The sequence below is a fragment of the Anopheles stephensi genome, chromosome 2 (assembly GCF_013141755.1).
Source record: "Anopheles stephensi strain Indian chromosome 2, UCI_ANSTEP_V1.0, whole genome shotgun sequence".
In the NCBI taxonomy this organism is placed as follows: Eukaryota; Metazoa; Arthropoda; class Insecta; order Diptera; family Culicidae; genus Anopheles; species Anopheles stephensi.
Genome location: NC_050202.1, coordinates 45,592,579 through 45,613,274, shown reverse-complemented (window position 1 = coordinate 45,613,274; position 20,696 = coordinate 45,592,579). Strand labels below are relative to the sequence as shown.

The window sequence follows — 20,696 nt, the reverse complement described above, 5'->3', positions numbered from 1 at the left end:
TGGCAGGAAATTCGAGTTTTCCAACACACACACACACACACACACACACACACACACACACACACACGAAACAAAGCATAGTAAAACGGCAAACCAAGAACAAGACGGACCGTGATAACTGGGCAAAACACAAAAAAAAACGCTCCGAACAGAACGGAGCTGGTTGTTCCTTATTCTTGATCATGTTGCACTGGGAGGGTGTATGGGTGCGTCATGGTAGATTTATTTTACTCGCTGGTAGGTGCAGAAGAGCGAGTTTAACTGTCGTATGTGTGTGTGTGTGTGTGTGTACCGTGCTCAAATAGTGAACATAAGATGATGTTTTTTTCGGTTTGTTGTTGTTGTTTTTATTTTTGGTTTTCCACTTGAGCGAAAGGCGACCCGAGTCGAGTGGGCTAATGGTACGCCGGGTGCCCAAGGAGCTCGCTCTTTCGGCCCCTCTGTTCCGGGTGCGCTATGGTTGCGTGGTGCCGTCGTACAACAGAGGGACCGGTTGTCTCAAGAATTGCCGTGCCAGTTGGACCGATGGGTTTGCACCAGCGTACAAACAGTACCGTAGAAGTACAAAGAGTGGTTGTTTTAGAAGTTGGCCCTTTTGCGGTGTTGCGTATGGCTTTTTAAGTGTTCATAAACAGTGCCTGTGTGAGTGTGTGTGTGTGTGTTTGTGCTGGATCGCGCACGAGCGCGGGGGTTCATTGCGACAGCCGAGCGGAGCTCTGACCGAAAAACCAAAGGAAGCCCAAAGGCATTACGAAACACAAGTGAACGAAAAGCGAGAACACGAAAAACAAAGTTCCAACCGAAAAAAAGGAACAAGGAGGCGCAAGATTTGTAGGTGCATCTTCTGTGACCATATGCCTGCATTGCGACGCTCAGCTAGAGGAAGCCTGATGGATGTGTCATGAGCAATCTTCCGGTGCAATCGAGGTGCCTTTTTGCTTGCACTAACGCAAGTGCTAAGCCCCCAAGTCCGAAGGGAACAGGGAACGGGGGACTTGCGGAGGAAGGATCAAGAAGTATTAGATTACCATCATCCTGTCAGGTCGGAAGTGAAGTTTTGGGCCGGTGGCACTGGACATCGTCAGCTGGCACTGGATTTGAGACGAACGACGTCTGCAGTTCCAGGAATTAAGATTCTTTTTTGCTGCCCAATCTGTGCTTAATAATAGTTAGAACAACGCTTGTGAGATGGGTAATCGTTGTGAGCTGATGGGTTGAAATCTGCACAACTCTGGTGGAATTCATTTGTACCATAAATTTCAATCACCTACCCGAGACCATTCCGAGCGACCCATTGTTTTAGTGTGTGTGTGTTTTTGGGAACTTGGGAAACACATACCTGTAACGAGAAGTAAAAATGTTGGATTAGGTATTTTCTTGAAAAGAAAAGCTTCTTGAAAAGAAAAACCAGCGGAGAGAAAATCAAAGAAAATCACTGCCAAGTTCATTAGAAATAAGAACACGAGATGCCCTTCCAACGGCTTTGGGGAGTACGGTGCTGAAGGAGAGTTGGAGCAAAAGCGTTGTAGTACATGTCATAACCTCGAGCAGCTTGTCGTACATTGGTTAGCATCTAAAGTCCTTGCAATAACCATCGCACATGTTTTATAACGATATCCTCCAGTGGCCGTTATTTGCTCGTACATATAAACAGCTTAACCGGATTCCCACTCTCCAGGGTGCTCGAGAAGACCACAGCGATGATGCTGGTAGGATGGTACCCGTGGATAAGCGCAACATGATTCAACCTACCAAATGGCTCTACCATCTCTCTGCCACAAAAGAATTGAGAAAGAATTGTAAAACCTTGGCACCGTCCAATTCTGATCAGCTGTCGTTCGTTTCGTTGGCCCGATTTTACAATGGTCGTCCTTGCCTAGGCAGTGACAAACTTTCGGGAACACGAATTCCAAAAGTGAAGCGCATTTTCCGAAACCAGACGACCAGAGAGTCCGACCACCGCTCACAAAGCGATAATCATCGCCCCTTAATCTATTCGGCATTTGGGGTTGGACAGTAAAATTTTACTGCACTTGTGCACTGCCTGTGCTTGTAAAATCGAGTCTACTACCCCTAAAGCGTTGGAACATCCAATATCCTTGTCCGACGCTGATGATCCCGAGCTCGGACAACAACAAACACCTGTCGGCCAAAAGGGAGAAATGCATCGTGCCAGCTCCGGAGCCTGATTGGTGGTGTTGTGTGCTGTGGTTTTATACTCATCCCCGAATAATCATCATTTTCCGTACGGCATGATGTAAAGTTCTCGCCATAGGAATCCATCCCTGGGCGTTGGAGCTCGGTACTCGAACGGGAGCACTAAATTTAAATCCTCATCACTACGCAGCTTCCCCCCAAAAGAAGAAAGCTGCTCGAGGAACCCCGAAGCAGCCAAAGCGTGTGTCAATTTGTGCTGCTTTCGCCCTTCCGTTAAGTGATCAACAAAGTGCAAGCTCGGGGTATGCTATCGCTAGCATCTTTAATTATCTTTTATTGACTTGTAATCAAATCCCAAACTACAAAACACAGAAACCCCGGTTCGGAGGAATTGAGCAGGTCCCGATATAGCAGTTCAGTGTGCGTTGTTTTTTCTCTCGGGAAAGGAACGGAATTCGGGTTTCGAGGAAGATCAAGAATTTGCTCAAGCAATGGAATTCGAGCTGGTGATTTTGACTTCGTGTGCTGAAATTGAAAGATTTTCTATTGATCAGCAAATAGCCCGTATCATGGCAGACGGTGGGGTGTGTACTTTGCTAAATGCTCGCCCAAAGGACTCGACAGTCTGTGCCTCTACGTTCGCAAGAAGCAAGGTGTACATCGGTGAAGTTTAGTCCACTACCCTAATTTCATGGTGGAATGGTACCGGTTTTGTGGTGATACGCCCAGGGCATGATCTATTTTACGATTCATGAAATAACCGGCGAAGAGTGCTCGTCAGCCGTGCCGTCAGACCTATTCATCGCTGGAAGGAATATTGGAGTTTGATTTTTAGGCCCACGGCACACTACCACCGCACGGTGGGATATGCTCTTCGCCATTTGTAAAAACTTTTAAATTGGATAGCTTGTTCTTGTAATTTTAGTACATTTTATTGAATGTATTTCGTGAACAATCATCGAAAGTTTCGGGATGTCTTTGAAGCTGCAACTGATATGTAAACACCGGAACACACAATGCAAAGCTGTGATGCCAAAGGGGCATTGGTTGCTCTTGCTCCAAATAGCAGTGTTTTTCACCTTGACGATGATATACTTTACTTCGAAATGACTTCCCCGAACATTGGTTTCAAATATCAAACGCCATCACCATTTCCATCCATCCCCGGTACGGTGCTCATTTCGGCTTTTCGCAGTGGAAGGCTCGACGATAAGCCAACTTTTACGGGTTGTACGTGTGCGGTTACAAGGATTTTACTTTTCGTTCAACGGATCACGGTGGATTCACCGTCCCGTTTCGCTTACGGGAGAAGCGTGGTTGCCCGGGAAAAGTTGGTTGGAAAATAGTTTCGCATCATCCCATCTCGGCTCACGGTGGGCCACGGTTTCCTGGCCAGCAGTGAGCAGTCGTTTTTTCCCATTTCTTCTCGGTATCTGTTGTTTGGCTCGCTGGCAGGTTGGAAAAGCTAGGCTACGATGGTTTGTTCCCTCTCTCTTTCTCGCTCTCTCACGACGCGAGGCCGATTACCATAAAACTTCCCCAAGTTGGCGAATGATACGACGACTGCCGGGGTTCTTCCTTTAGGCTTCGCCTTTTACACTGAAAAGCTCCATATGGATGGATGGATTACGGGCGTGTGTGTGTGTGATGGGAAGAAAGCACCGAACTTTTGCTAGTAAATCGACGCCAAAGTTTGCACACCGTGCCCGGGAGACGAGTCGAGTCGATGGTGGACAGGTGAGTAAATGGTATCTTTTCGGAAATGGCATTAAGAACGAAAATGATGCACCGCTTCAACAACTTTCGCAACAGAGCACAGGCAGCGTTTTTGAGTGCGAGATCTCGGCAAATGGAAGTATTAAGATGAACTACAGCATAACTGCACCGGTCGACCGGTTGCGTTCTGCATTGCATCTATTCGGTTTGAGTACCGGGCACGATTCGTGGTGAAGGTTTCGGACAGAACGTCAGTGAGCGAGATCTGGGTCTCTACGCCGCTTCAGTGCAATGCCTTACCCCGGTGAAACCGGGCGCTATAATCACTGTGGAAACTGTGTGTACAAACCAAACAACTTTACACCAAACCGTACCGAAGGCGTTACAGAGCCATCTCCCTTGCAGTTCTTGTGTCAGAGCTGATCCACCAGAAGACCGTCTCCGCGCTATTCCTCACCAGGGGAAGACTTCAATTTTCACTCAATTATACCTCGTACCTTAAGCGTTCCAACGCCGATCCCTCGTCCGTTCCATTCTCGGATTTGCACACCACTCATCGGTCGTCAGGGGTTTGCAAGGGCTTCCCACCCACCCACCAAAGGCACATTGCACTGAAGGGGGGGTACCGTCCGGTACCGTAGTTACCGCTTTGGTTGCTTCCCTTTAGCATACAATTAAAGAATTTGTTCAACTATTTGCGCACTCGCCCGGGTGCTACCATACTGCCCGCATCGTTCGTCTGGGCGGCTTCCCGCTAGCGTAAACACTTTGCTTTACATTTAATGAGTCTTTGCCGGTAAGTGCCCGACGTTTTTCGGTCATCCATTGACGAAGGAGGGCTCGCAGGCGCTCGTCTATCTCGCGGGTCTCGACGGGTCTCGCGTCAACGACCCCTAAAGCCCGGGTGCCAACAGAGGATCGCCGACAACGCTTCGCTCCGTCTTCAGTCTGCCCTTTGACTTACGGGGAGCGAGCCCGCTGTGTTGTAATAGCTGCGGAATGGCCTTCCCGAGCTAGGGAATTAAAGTGAACGGAGAGAATCCTAATTGAAGGCAAGCAGCGTTGAGCCCCCACTCCGGGGCTCTGCATAATGCAGGCGATGGGTGATGACTAGTACTTCGCGCCGAGTTATGCAATGTGACGTGCACACTGATGGAAGATGATTTTATGGTGAATTCGATAAGAAAGAGAACAGTTGTAGCTGTTAGATAGGGTTAGAACTCGTTACGCGCGCACAAAAACTCACACACACAGTCTTCCGAGGCTTTAATTACATCACATACCGCGAACATTATTACAGCGGACAAGCGAGCCAGAACAGCAGGTGTGCGTTCGAGAATGAATGTTTGATAGTCTTATGGAGTTATTGAAAAATGCATCACACGTTGGTGTGTGGGGCGAGATCAGGTTGTGCATCCGAATTAAGCTTAATGCACGGTGCATACTGATGATACTGACGTATATGTGGAATGTAAACACACACATAGAGAAGAGCACGGTCGCCGGTCGCGTGGTCGGAAGGTTAGAAAATCTAATTACGCTAACGACAGCAGCACGACAAATGGTACACCCGAACGTTCGGAGTGTGTAGAACACGGGCGATGTTGATTGGATGCGAGTTTGCAGAACACTGGAAGACTAGCACGAGCTGAACTGTAAAGCCAATTTTATCTCCATTGGACCGTGTGTACGTGTAGAACTTTTACCGCGCAAAGTTTGTTTGCGTCTGTGTCGTTTTTTTTTGTGCACAAGTTTTCCTCCGTCTTATAGTTTCACTATCTCTATCAAAAGCGCATCACAGGTATGCAGGTGCCCGTGTAGCAGCATCATTATTATAATCAACTGCTGTTGACGATGGGATGGCGCTGGGCGGTCGTGGCACACCTTGTGGCCGCTGAATTATTGGTGAGTGGAAATGGTTTATTATAAGCTGGTGCGTACCAACACTTCCACAGCTCTAGGGTACGAAACAGCCGGAGAATGGGAGTAAGTGGTGTGTGTGTTTGCCTGTGATTTATGCAATTTGAGAAATTGGTGAACAGGTGCGAACATCCAGGTTGGGATTATGGTTTTTCCTCTGGTTTGGAAATGGCGAAGGGAGCCAGCCCGTTCTCCCGCCGGACCTGCCATTTCTCTTGCTTCCGGTTAAGAAGATTAACCCACTCAACAGCGCACCGAAGCAGGTGGATGCTGCAAAGTGTGAAAATAGAGCAAAAGAGTGGGTTTTGGCTTCGGAGACGAATAGGTGGGAAAGAGTTTATCGATAATTCACCCTAGAACCGGTGAGGACACTGTGGACATAGCGTGTGACATAGTTGTGGAGAGTTATGAGCGACAATGTGTTTATCTTTCGGGGGCTTCCGTACATCAGAAGCAATCCATGCTATGCTGATCAATCGCCAGGTCCCCGAGATTGTATAGCCAAGCCAGGTGGCTTTATTTTTCATCCATTGACCTACTTTGCTGACAGAGACGCAAATCAAACCCCATCCCCATCCATCAGTCGTTATAGAGGGAGGAAAAGAAAACATTCACACAACTGTATCTCAATCGTACATCGTCTGTCTTTGCGGATTGTGTCTACCGGATTTCGCGCGCGTCATCTTCACACATAAATATTCAGCTGCAATCAATTCATCATCAATTAAATGGCCCTGGCGAAGAATGACCACTACACGGACGATGGTAACGACTGACATGGTGACTTGCAGGATACTGTTCCTGCTTCATCAGTCTCAATCAATCTACACCAGCAACGTGGCCGTGGCGTCGGCCGTGGTCCATAAGCTTCACTGCGTCATGATCGCCCGGGAGTTCCTCCATCACTGCAGATGTCCCGGACAGCTTCCTCAAATGACAACGCAACTCTTCGGCCACAAAAAACGATTAGACAAAACCTAGTAGCCGGACGGAATGACTTGTTTCGCAACCGTCAAGATTGTCCCAGCGTTCGTGACTTTTGGTGCTTGTTTCACTAGTTTTTCGTTTATTTACGAGACAAATTCCTCTCACAGCGATCTTCGCTCAAGGGAGACAAACAAATAGCATCTCCGGCAGGGAATCCCAACGAAAAAAAAAAAAAATTGTGTCACGGAAAACAATATTGTCACGACTTCTGACATTTCATTACGGTGCTTTCAATCTGCAGCCGAAGATGATGCTCCCATCGTGGTAGGGGCCTTTAGTATTTTGCGCGTGGCAATGGTTGGCATTTGAGGGCTCTCGCAGTTGATGCTATTTTGTGTGTGCTGCGTAACTCCCCACTGCCGATGTTCCTTTTTTTTTCCCCTGTACATAATCTCTGTATGCTTCAAGTGAACGCAACCTTTGATATTGCGCTGCCTGCTGCTTGCTGATGCTGTCGGTTCAAAAGGAAGCTTCATTCATTTGTTTGCCGGTCGCGCCGACCCGTTGGCATTTAGAAGAATGCTGGAAGCCTCCGGTGCCTCGCTAAAGTCTGGAGCACTTGCTACAATCGATTGCATTGTACTTGCTGCCGCTGATGGGAAGATTTAGATGTTTCGTTGTTCGCTCTTTCCTCGACTTTTATTCCTAACGCCCATCACCACCAGGGACACCGCAAGCAATGGGAGAACAACTGGTCTTCCTGAGCTGGTGTGGTGGGATCGGGTATGAGTGGGGTCGGTGTACACGGGTGGGTGTAGCATAATAAAAAAAGGGAAAACTTTTCCCGGCCCGTTTGCTTCCTCGACGAGCTACTTTGGGAGGGAGGATCGATGGAAGTTACGTTAAAAGTTTGTTAACTAAATGCAGTTAAATGGATCCAAATGGTGAGCGACGACGGGCGAACAGGTTAGAGCGCTTGCGGGCTGGCGATGGTACTTGTGTGTGAGAGCTGTAAAAACTTTACATCGGAGCGCAATTGCAGTGTAGGGTTTTTAAGTGCCGGCTTGCAGTGCAGCAGAATCGGACGGCAGATAATCGTTAAGAAATGCTGGAAAAGCTGAGCAGCACAGTTTTCGCTCGGACGCTCGTTATTTGCGTCCACTTCTAATGGGGAGGGTGGCGCTGTGAGTCATTGTTTGTTGCCTTGTTGGTTGTTGTTGCTGTTGCTGCACTAGAGCAATATGATAAATACCAAACGTTGGATTATCTTAAGTAATTATTTTCTCCGGCAAGGAATAATGAGATGGTGTTTAGCGGGAAGAGATGGAAGAAATTTCTTATTTTCACAACCACTGGTTATTGTTGCTTTAAAAATGGACTCTTGATTCTGTGTTAAAAATGGATTTTGTAGGATACCCTAAATCTGGCACCAAAGCAAGCGAACTCAACCCATCTCCACAAAATCCAGCTGTGCTGCACGTGGGTAGGAGATAAAAATATTGCTACAGAGATCCATCAAGAAGCTGCTGCGGATGCTAGCTAGCTGGCCTCCTGAGCTCGATCTGAATCTTTTGGGGGACTTCCTCCTACGGTTAATTGAAAAACTCTCCTCCCAACCCTTCTCCCATCCCTCCAAACCGGCGGTGTGCCCTCGCTTCGTTCATCCCTCTGCCAACCGCTGGTCTGGCACTAATCCGCACGATGGCTTCGGCATCGTCATCATGTTTGCGCGTATCATCGATACGATTAACATCTTCTTCGGTTCGGTTTGGGGGCTCTCTATCCGGACACGTCTAACGGGCCGCCCTGCCGATCGAACCATGCCAGGTTGATCAACTTTCCACCAAATAAGGTCCGTCCCACGTAAGCGCTTGGGAGAGTGATTTCCAGACACGATCGCGTCTGGCGTGCCCCCGTAAGTCGATTCAATCAAAAATCGATTGTCTCGTCGGTGCGGACCGAGCATGCACACGGCATCTACGGTGTAGGGAATATCTCCCTGCAGGTGACTATATGTGTATCGGCTGGAGAGAAAAATGCATACGGCAGTGCCGTATATACCGTTCGTACCGTACGCGGCGCAACTGTCGAGGGCTAACGCTGTGTGAACGTGATCTAATTTTCCGTCGGTTAGTGGTGATGCGGTGCATCGTAAGCAGCTCGTACGTTATACCACACCATGAGACGCTTAATCATGCCTCCGACCGAACGCCTCCGAAAGCAGGGAAGATCGAAGATCGAAGGAGAAGAAAAAAATCGATTTCAAAATCATAATTAATACGAATTAAACTGCGATTGGTTAAATGATGATGATGATGATGATGCGGACGCGGCCGAATAAATGGCGGGAAGCGTAGTGCAATGATTATTTTCCACTTAACGAGCTGCCAAAGAAGGAATTTTCACCATTTCGCAAACAATTCGGGCTGTTGGATAAGCTGCAGTGGAAAATTAGAGCCGGTTCAGAAATTGGTTCATTTTCGCCCCAAAAATCGTTTCGGCACTGCACTGCTGCCCAAGTTGCAGATGTTAGTGGTTACGAGTGCACACCCGGAATAACAAGAGAGAAAGAGAGATAGAGATGGTGACCAAATTGAACTTTAAATAGGCTTCCACTAGACACCAGGAAGCGTTGGTTGGTTGGACGATAAAATTGATAAAAATATTCAAACTTAGTGCGGAACAGATGCGGTGCGAAATGTAATCAAAAGTGGATGCTTGAGGTGCGCAAAACCACGAACGCGATTATATCGATCAACGAATGTTTGAAGTGTTGCCAATTATGAACCGTATCATCACGTATTATGTACTACCGCGGGCTGGGTCTGGGTTGTTGGCGTGTGTTTTGGAAAAGGATTTTGTTTTTCGCTCCCCTTCCGACCACGAATCGATAGGAAATTTATTATCCCAAGCTTTTCACGTGAGCTCTCGTGTGATTATAAATCCATCAACCATTCATAATGCGTCCGCCTTCGCACATAATCCAATCCGGGACTCGGGAGGTTCGAGCGCGCCGTCCATAAGGCGCATCCATATCCACCGGGCGTACCCGATGGGGCAATCGTTCTTACTCTCGCTGACGGGCGTCCCAGCTCAATCGTTAATCATCGCCCATCGTCCGCTGAATTCACACGGACACCAAAACACGGATATAGGAATGGTGGTGGGAAGAACGAGGCAAGCAACACACTCACCGTAGAGTGACCGTGCATGAGCGAGCGTCTTTGGAGAGAACCGTTCAAGGAACAGGACCGACCTCCAGGGCTGGATTTATGAGCTTCTAAGCAAAGCTACGTTTCGGTACGTTTCGGATTCCTTTCGCTAGGATGAAAGCGAATCTAGCACGGCAATGGGCAACTGAGCTGCATCCACCACGTTGCACTCCACATACCATTCGGAAGGAAGAACAGGACAGAAGTGGGAGCCGCTCCCAATTGCAACCCCGTGCTCATCTTGGTGACGAGCAAGCAGCAGCGAAGATGATGAAACTGAACCGTACGGTAATTGGAGCATGTAAACGCAATAATTCAACTATGTGACTTATTGTTTCACTAAAGCGTCTGTATTTACTGTGGACACGGGTGGGTACGGACCGGTGGAGTCGCGTTTCGGAGTCGAGTTTCTTTTATTGTTGTGCTCCAGAAACGACCGCCCATAGAACGACGCAGAATCGCTACCGAGCAATGGGTTGATAATGATCGGCAACCGTACCTCGAAAGCGCGACCAGCATCAGCGGAACTCGCGTGGTGAGGTTAGGGAGTATATGCAAAAGTGTCGATGGATGTAAGATTTCGATACTGCTATTACTCAGAAAGCCACTGGAAGATGTTCCAAGTTTTTTTTTGCTAGCGCATTAAGAAAACTTGGATCGGGATCTGATAATTATACTTTTCCATTGGAGACACATCCAGGCATTTGGGTCGAAGTCACACGCTATGTCAAAATGGTTGGTGGCTGACAACCACATTGTCGGTTACAGTCGTAACGGGACACCCAACTGCGGTAGACAGCGTGACGTTACGAAGGTTCCTACTTCACAGCGAAGCACGTATTGGCGCGTAGATACGTATTACGCGGCTGTACGGTCACAAGACGCAAGCTTCCATCACGAGACACCAGTCATCCAGAAATGGCCAGCCGGTCCTTCTCGAACCCGCCTGCAGCAAGTTTCCATTTTTCCACGTGACAGATTTGATTCGCCGCTATGATGATTAGTGATGCGATGGAAACGTTTTGCCCCATCGGGTTGCGATAGACGATCTTCGAGATCGTCATCAGATCTCGTTCATGCATTGCACCCGGGTTTGCACCATAAAAGGCTAGCCTCCCGCTTCCCGCTTCAAGAAGTCGAGACGGTTGGGTGGAAAGATTTTCTGCTCGCGTGGGGTTGCATTTGTTTGTGTTTTCCTTTATCCCCCCCCCAATCTACATCCCCACTACATACCCATATAATCGGGTTAGCAATCCATATCGGGCACGATTTGCTTTGAGTTTTGGTTTACCGATCTCAATCGAGCAGTCTGACTGATAGCGCAATTGCAGCACTATGACTGTGAAGCTGGTACCATCAAAGTTTGATGTCGAGAAGATGGGAATTAATCGCTTGATCAGAGCCAGCCAATGCTGCCAGGAACATGGATGGAATGTGCTGTTTTTCTTGCGCTGCGTTGTGATGTGTTTTGTATGGGTTTTCTTTTCAGCAACAAGAAAAAAAAGCCACCAACCTCCGGATGGATAAAAGAAGGTCTTTATTTAGCTTTTCGCATCGCCCGTTTTGATTTGCCTTTTTTGATGTTGTTAAGCTGTTTGAGGGTGGGTTCAATTCTGATAGCAGTGCACTACCACTACCAATACTGCTTCTATTGCCTTTGGCCCGTTCGATTCGAGTACACTAGATCGCCAATTCCCTTTTGGGTATTTGGAGTTGAAAGGATTGCTTTTCCCAGTGCTTTTTGTGTGCCCGTGTGTGTCTGTGTGCGCTTAAGTGAGTAAGCTTTTTCCTGCCTGTTATCGTACGTTCGGCGAAGCGCAACAAATGCGGATTGCCGTAACGCATTTGTGTCCGGGTTTGAAGGAGTTACAGTTCAGGTGGTTGTTTCTGGCTGTGGACTATTTTCTGTTTGTGCCCCAAAACCAACTGCTGCGTCTGTTGTGGTGGCTTAGGTTAGAAAAATGCACCCCCGACCCAAACAAAAATTGATGCTCCCCAGGATAAAAGATAGAAAATAGGGAAAATTGGAAAAACCTGCAAATCCTGCACCTCTCCACATTTCTTTTGTATGTGTTTGGCAATCCTATTCGGCAAAAAAACCCTTTACCAAAACGGGACCCGGTGTGTTCATGTTTGATTAAATTACGGTGAATATTTTGGTGCAAGAAATCTTTTCTCTTCTCTCCGGATTCTCCTTCATTCTTTCCTGTCCAGAGCAAATTGGTCCAAAAATGGTCCAATAAGACGGTGTGGCGTCGGCGGCGTCGGCGAAAGATGTATCCTTCTTCGCCGAACTGCACACTCCACACCACAATCTGCACTGCAAAGCTTCAAATAACGCAACGAGGAATGTGATAGCGAGGCACCGGGGAAAATAAATCCGTCTCGCTTTCAACAACAATCCTTCGCCTGGGCCGGCAGGGTGAAACTGTTTCTGCCCACCGCCTCCAGGTGTGGAGCTGAACGAAAGCAGCAGCAGCGACAGCAGCATCAGCGGCAGCAGCATCAGCAAGAAGAGAAAAAATTAATCAAACATCACAATATGCGAGCTTGGAAGAGGGGATGCCCACTCACCGAGGGCTATCATTGCCACCGGTTGGTGTGTGCCTATGCCTGGTAGTTTTTTTTATAACGTCAACCAAGCGATTCCTGGTCCCTCATGGTCCCTCGCCACCATGAACGATTGATTTCGCATACTTTCTTCCGATCGACGTAAGCTCTCAAGATGCGCCCGCATCAGCGAGACAGCCTCGTCCCGGGTCCCCAAAGGGCGGCCAAGCTGCTCCGTCCAGTGATATCCCCCGACACGGCGGGGAAAAGGGCTTCGAGCGGAGCAATGAAATCGGATAAATGAAATTCAATCTATGTTTATGCTCCGCACAGTTGCCGCATTTGTGCTGCTCGGTGCTGCTTTTATTCGCGTCGTCCCTCGTCGCCCTCGTAATCTGGGTGTAGGCAGCAGTGTTTTCTTCAAATCTCAAACCCACAGAATGATTGGCCAATGTTGAGATTTTGCCCAGCTTTTTGTTGTTGTTGCTCCCCATTACGCCACGCCAAAATGCGCGCCTAGGAAAGCGTCCGGGTGGAGCTCAGCAAAACTGGCATAATATCATGTCCAATACGGCGGATAAAATGTTCCTCAAAGCGGGAAAGGACTTATCCTCGACCCGAGGATGGTGACATGGAAATGGTGGAGACACTGAGACGACAATAATGAAAAAAAAGTCGTACAGCGATCAATTTGATCCATTGCTGTCTATAGACGATGAAGGCGGACGGCGCACGATGATACCCAGCCCAGCCATGAGATATTGGGGAAGCGTAAAACGGAATCTAAACAGTGAAAGTGGTGCCTGCGAGAGTAGCAACGGGAGTGGGCATCGTAAAGCTTTGTTGCAATTATTATTTTATATTTGCCATGCGATTTCTCGATAGCGATAAGTGAATGGGGCCGATGGAAACGATCCCGGCCGACCCGGGAGCAGACGCAGTAGACGACACAATATCAATAAAACGCGTACTTTGCCAGACCGAATAGGAATGGGAGCATTCGTTTTATTGCTGTTTTATGAGTTGCCAAGCGAAGTGTGTGCGTATGGGAGGGCATGGGAGGACCTCAGGGGTAGAACGAGGACTCTGTTGCGTTGGTAGCTTTGTGCGGAGATTCGCGCGTCCATTGATGAGGTTGGATTCGCGTTGCTTTGATAATTTGTTTACTTCTCCCTAGCTAATTAGCCCAGGCGGAGTGGCACGCTTCTGAACATTTCTCATACGTCCGCATTCGGCGAACGGATAGTTTCGGTAGTACGCAGAATCGTTCTGTGTCCTTTTTTCCTGATGGGGAGTTTCAGATGCGGGGTCCATAATTTCTCACGCTAAATTACACCGTGCCATTAGTCAACGTGCTGTGTGCGTTTGGCGGAGCATTCCCGATGAAAGGCTATAGATCCGTCGCCCAAAGTCTGATTCTTGCAAGTCTGATTTATGGACCCGTTCTCAGTCCATTTCCGATCCCGGTTACTTTGCCGGGGAAAAACCTTCCGAAGGCAGGGAGAGGCTGGCTGTTGGCGGGCGTGCAGCAGCAAACCTGGCCGAAACATCACACGAATGTCGATTAATTTTCCTGACACCATTCCGTGGTTGCGGTGTTCGGCGTGGTTCCAATGGGAAGGCAAAAAAAAAATAAGGCAGGAAAGCTGGACCATTTGCTACACAAGAACCATTTGCCTGCCCAGTTAGCATGAAGGACTCGGTGAAGAACCACCACCACTGGTGGACCAGAAGCAAAACGACGTAAAATTCAAAAAAAGGAACAGTCAGACCTTGCCAAGCTTTTGCTGTATTTACTTGGTCCTTGGTAAGCAAGCTTCACCGCACACCGTACTCCATTTCCTTAGAACCTGGCCATCCTCATCCTCTCTCCCTTGAAAATCCCACCGAGAGCTCGTCCCCAAAGCTCACTCATAAATTAGACCGCCAAAAATTGCTTTACCATTCTTGAGAAAGGAGGCAAATCTTCTTTACCGTAGAACGATGGGAACCGGGCGTCTAAGTAGGTCACCGGCGTGAAGAAACCGACCCGGAGTACCGGTGACTTGGTGCAGCACCGAGTGAAAAAGCTGAATTTAAGACGATATTGTACAACCAATTATCACTGCTGCAGCCAGCCAGCGGACGGACTTTTGGGACCATTTCGCATTTCGCTTTTTGGTGTTTCGGGAAAGCTGGGCTGCGCACTTAGGTATCGTGGCTCCGTGTAAACGCCTTTTCTTTTTGGGATTTGCTGGTGGGCGAGTGGGGTCTTGCTGGCGATAGAGGATGGAGAATCTTAACAGCACCAGCAAAGTCAGCATTCTCGAGAAAGCTCCGGGTGAAGCCGGCATGCTAGCATACAGCCTGTGATTTATCGTGCTAGTCACTGTGTGTTCCGGCCACTGGTTTGTGCCTGCCTTCAGTTGTAGGCCACAAAACCGGGCCACTCCTGCTAATGGACAACCTCGGGCAGACGGGTCTCGTGCTGCACCAGTTGCCCCTTGCTCGTGGTCCGAAGTTGTATGTGGCGTGAAGTGTTTTCGGCTAGGTGATAATTGCCAAAAAAAGGGCATCAGTTCATAAAAGTCGTTCACCGGGGTATCGATTGCCTAAGGGAATGGTTCCGGTTCTTCGGTCCGGTGTCTGTGAGATGGTGAGTGATAATTTGTTCTTTTTCTGCTCCCGTAGCTTTCTACACGTGCACGGGCTGATGACAAACCACGGGTTTGTGGTAACCTCCTTTTCGTGGTTGATCTTGTACAATCACTCCACACCACGGCGATTTGTGGCGTCCAAAGTTGTCTTTGCGACTGTGCCTGATGAGGATAATGGGTGGATGGGTTCAGGGCACGACCGGACTTTGGTGTGGCATCAAAAAGCCGAGTTCATCGAATTCCCCGCGATTAAAGCGTGTAATATTAGATGCTGTGGTTGCAGACGAACCCGAAGATGCTGCGCCTGAATAGCTGAGCAAGTTGGTAGCTAAGCCCGATTCCGTCATTAACCTCGAAAATGTGTTTTCATTATGTTCTGCGGTGCGGTGCGATGCTGGTGCTGCCGCTGCTGCACCATACTTCCCGTTGCTCGCCCATAATCGATTTAATATACATACGTACACTTGTACGTACGTGTGTTAGACATGCACATCTGGCCGCTGGCTGTTGATGAGCCAGCGGTGTACCGGATGAGCCCAGCGGCGGAGGGACCATATGGGGCCATAATTGCGGATCTTGTACAGCAGCGCGGTACTTAAAACTCTGGCCAAAAAACCCTGAGAACCGATTTTGCTTCTCCCCATTTCCCGAAGAAGACCCCGTTCGTCTATACTTACACTAACGATCGGGGGGTGGTGTCTGGAAATGGGCCAACTTAGGCTATTCGGGGGTCTTTTAAGGAGGAGAGGAAAACTCGTTCGACAGACGGCCTAGACTTAAATGTGGCATTTTCGCCCTGAACTCCACAACCTAACGGCGAAAGTAAATGGCAATGTACCGGTGTGTAGGGTACCCGGTACACTTACATTGCACCGTTTAGACCAAGCGATGCCAGCATATAAATTGGTGGTGATTTATTTCCGATCGTTCTAGCAGTACCACTAGTACTTCTAGTTGGACCGATTTCCGCCGCCGACTAGCAGATGATGCCCGGATCGCGATCAATGAAAGGGCCCGTCGGGAAAAACATGGCACCTAAGAAGCAGAACACACACGCGCACACAAATCAATTACACATGTGATACTTCAAAGCTGAAATCAATCAGGTCGGGTTGGTTGCATGTTTTTTTGTTCGTCTGACTTTTTACTGGACCTCTCTTCTTTCATCAACCTCCGCGCACGACGATGAGGAGGATGTTGGTGATGATGATGATGATGGAATGCCCAAAACTTCTGACACCCATGAGGTCGCGCTATGACGGAGAGAGAGAGACTGGGAGCTGTTTTTTGTTCCGGGCGAAGTGTAGTTTTTCCGGCGCAATTCACCGGATTGATGGATGTATGGTTCGGGTGTGATCACTATCGAGCCACCACACCACTGATTGGAGATAGGAGCAGAACATAAAGTAATGGCGATAGAGGGCATACACCGTACCGATGGGTTGGTGGAGTTGTTACGCTCAGTTTTTGCTGGAACAAAGTGCTATGCTTTCATGTTTTTTTGTTGCACCATATTGATCAACCCCCCGCCTGAAGTGACCGTAGTGCTGTGGTTCTGCCAGCTGTTTGATGTTCAATTTTGTTGTAAGTCCTATAAATCATGCCATCCCACGGTTCGGTGGTGCGTTTAAAATATTGAACCTAGGCAAAAAGGGAAGCCAATCCCACAAAAAAGAAGGCTCCAACTATTTATCTGCAGAGAAAAACACACACACACACATACAAAAAACAAGCACACCCCGAAAAATGTTGCCCGGTATTTTAGCACAGTGTCGTCCGTGTTCTGTACGCATGGTCAAGTAATTACAAATGCTGATGCATTGGACCGTGGTACGTGCAGCAGGTTGATTCTGCACCTCTCGCTCTCTCGCTCCACGTCCATCACTGGTGGGGTTTTTAAGTGTGGCACCTGCACCAAGATCGGCTATTAGTGTTTTGACGCGTAGAGCCGCAGCCGAGATTGGATTTTCCCTGCTTCGGGTATGAGTATGTGTTTTCTAGCGTTCTAATCCCTGGCACTGGTTGATGGGTACCGGCGAGCTTGCACTTTGACAGTGACGTTGATTGCACGATGGACACATTGCATTAGATTAGCGACAAACAACAACAAACCTCCAGCACTCGAGCGCGTCCAATTTGCACGATTCGAAAATAATCGGTTCGGTTCGGTTGGTAATGTGGATAAAAAAGCCCCTAATACCGGAGACACTCTGAACAAAATGATTTATTGCCACTGAGCGAAGGATGAGCCGTTTGAAATGTTCGAAATGAAACATTTGCATCGATGTAATCAAAATTGTCGTAAAAGCTCGTGCCTTTGTGCCCTACAGCCAGTTACGCTATCGCGGGAACACGGCACCGGTAAAACTGTCGTTAAATATTAAACTGGGTCGTAAAACAAAAGGTCAGCAGCAAGGCCCCGGTTGGATCTCGGAATGAATGGCGAAAGGATGCTGCGATCCGACCGATAGTCGGTGGAACGCATCGGGAGCAGCGCCACAGGCTATAGACACAGAGGCTGGCGAATGATGGGTCGCGCCTCACGTTCTCTGTCTCGCGTGTTGTCATCGGGCTGCCCATGCCCTGATGCTTGCCGGTATCATATTTCCGTTTGACTGAGCGCCCCACCTTGCCCTGCTCAAGCGAATGTCAGGCAAGTCACACCCATTCCCCATACTGTACGCGCACTGTACCAAGTGGTCTTTTGTAGTTTGACAGGTTCGGGGTCTTCTCTTGCACGTAGACCCTAAGGGCTCTCCCCGAAAGAAGGGACAAAAAAACAGACACACACACACACCCAAACACAATACCCCCGTTCCGAGTGGCATATGAGAAAGAAAGGCCGCTTTGGCGTTTTGGAACATAAATCTAAAGTGTAAGATAAATGACTGTTTACATTTTTAGTGCACTCCCCGGCACCGGGACCTTCCAGCGGTCGGAATGTGTCTCTTTCGCCATGGCGGAATGCAGCCGACGATGCGCCCTGTTTTGCGTCCCTACGTTGGGACTATTAGAAAGAATGTGACAGACAACAGCAAGGAGAAGGAAAAAAAACTAGGTGTCTAGAAGGACACTTCCGGGTGTCCCCGGGAAATGTACCATTTACTGCATGAAAGTCGATGATGGACATCGGTGTTTACTAACCTCTAGATTTTGCAGTATCGTTTGGCAGTTGTCCACCGGGACGTTATCCCGGATCTCGATGACGACGTTTTTGTACGCTGACTTTTCGACCGTGATCGATGATGCGCCACTGGCGTACGGTACGCCGAATATCAGCACCGATGCCACCGACACTAGCAGCAGCACCGGAAGCGCTAATGTTCTTGCCATCGTGTGTTCCGGTCTGTGAGGAATTTCTTCGCCTAGGAAATCGATACGGCGGTTGCCTTGCGGAGACTCAAGCTCCAACGTCACTACTCCAAGGGTTAAGGTCCCCGGTTTGCGGTGATGGTTTTGTGGGTCAGAAAGTTTCACTACTACACTGTGCACTGGACCAACACACTACTAGGCTCGCTCACGCAAGGACTCCCGAAATGGCCGCCCTTTTCGCACACTCTTTAGACTTTGGACACACTTGAAACTTGTACGCCAAAAATACTACTGCTCAGCGGAAGGCCACAGGGGTCGTGGCAAGGTGGCAGGGGTTTCAAGTCAGCGGTTGGCCATAATTTCGGTTGCTTTGGTTGCGCCGAACGTTACGGGCGCCCGATCGATAAGAACTCCTCCTTCACCAGCAGCCCTGGCTGGTGTGTGCGGGCTGTTCTGTGGAAACCGTAGCGCAGAGTTACAGAAATTCGGAAGCGGGAAAGCTGGGGAGCATTACACTTTCACTTATATAATCGCGCTGTAATGAACCGCTGGCCGAGCCGTTTCGTCGGTGTCGATGGCGACGAACACAACAATACGCGAAATTGGACCTGCTCCTGGGTGAACCGAACCACACCGGTAGTCATGGAAACAATGGTACACTTGCACCAGCCAAACAAACCAATCGGCCACACTTCATTGAACACTTGCGCCCGCTCGCGACTTGGTTGGTCGATGTTTGGGCGCCGTTGGTCGATTTTTCCCTTCCCTTGCGCTTACGTGACCTTAGGACCAATCGGGCACACCAAAACACACTATTATTTGGCACATATTTTCTTCCCGGAGAATTTGCGTACTGGCGTTAAATACACGCGAGACACACGCAGACACACACGCACACTCACGTCTTTGCACAGGGAGCAGGTGAGCTGCGCCTTTTTTCGCGCCAGCTCGTCTTGCTTTGGACAGCAACAACGCGCACAAGTGGTAATTGTTTCACCGCACCTGTTTTACATGAACTTGTTGTTCATGCGGCTCGCCCGGAACGGAGAGAAGCCACTAAAAAGTAACACAATTTTTCACTGAACAACCTGCGTTGTGTTCGATTCTGTGTCGCATGAGTATTAAATTTTTTACCACAAACACCACAGTCGGGTACAGGGCAACCAGAACACACACCACATAGAGACACCGGTATCTGGTCTAGCGACGAACCTTTAGCATGCTTTTGCTTTGCGTTTTTAAACTGTTGCCGTGCATTGTAGCGTTGTGGGACGACGATGGTAGAAGGGGGATTCCGGTAACGCTTCAACGATCAAACTTCCGCCTTGAACGCTTCAGAACACTATGGTTGTTGGCGGCCGGCAGCGTAATGTGCCGAGGGAGACGATGGTTGAGTTCCAAACGACCAACAACCCAAAAACTGCGATAATATAAGCACTGATTTCAAGTCGTTTCCGGTGTTTAATGATTTGTAGAATAATTTTTCACTTTAAGTTTTAATTTTTTGCTTTGTTTTGGTAAACACACTAGTAGTGAACCTGCTTCCAACCAACGTTAACTTCACGTGATAATTTATCCTTCTTAACGAACGGTCTTTGCATACCCTCTTGGTATAACAACACGGGGACTGTCACGACACGAAATCTCGTCGAACGGTGCTGTTACGATTCTGTTACCGCACACGTACGGGCTTCGGCCTATTCCTTTGCGTACGACGTCCGTTTACAAACTGATGAAAAAATCGTTGAGAAGATCCGAGACTCATCGTTGCGTTCGCCGCTCTCAACATGAAGGGGAGGTAAACATGCTTCGCTTCGGCCAGTTCTCGGGCCGTTCGGGTGCGTTCGGGTGCTTAGGTCGTCTGCAGAGGGATGAACTACAATTCGAATGGCAGAAAGGGTAGGGTATTTGTGAGTTCCTACATGGAAATTTTGAGTTTAATTCGGTTACAGTAAGTACTGCAAAAGGAGATGGAATACAGTCTCCTAACGATGTGATGAATTCGGTTTGGTTGAAGTTAATTTTATAGACTGAGGCTAGAATATACAAGACTTGTATGCATGTGCCTATAATCACGACAATATAAAACTGCCAGTTTATGTATCAATAATTTAGAAACAAGTATATCACCCTTAGGCTGGTGTCATTGCTCGGTCGCATGTGACTAGTCGCACAGCAATTGTATGGGATTTGAAAGATAAGGTGGCCTGCGACCATTCCTCATCTGTCAAATCCCATACAAATCCTGTGCGACTAGTCGCATGCG

General features: G+C 48.5%; 1 protein-coding gene across 1 annotated transcript in view; it reads right to left on the bottom strand.

Annotated features, from left to right (window-relative positions):
* LOC118506891 (calcium-activated chloride channel regulator 1-like) overlaps window positions 1-20,164 on the bottom strand; it is a 51,312-nt gene extending 31,148 nt beyond the window's left edge. Inside the window, exon 1 of the mRNA XM_036044668.1 lies at window positions 18,263-20,164. Coding sequence (XP_035900561.1) covers window positions 18,263-18,451 — 189 coding nt within the window. The 5' untranslated portion in view covers window positions 18,452-20,164. The remainder of the gene's footprint in view (window positions 1-18,262) is intronic.
* Between the last annotated feature and the right edge of the window lie 532 nt (window positions 20,165-20,696).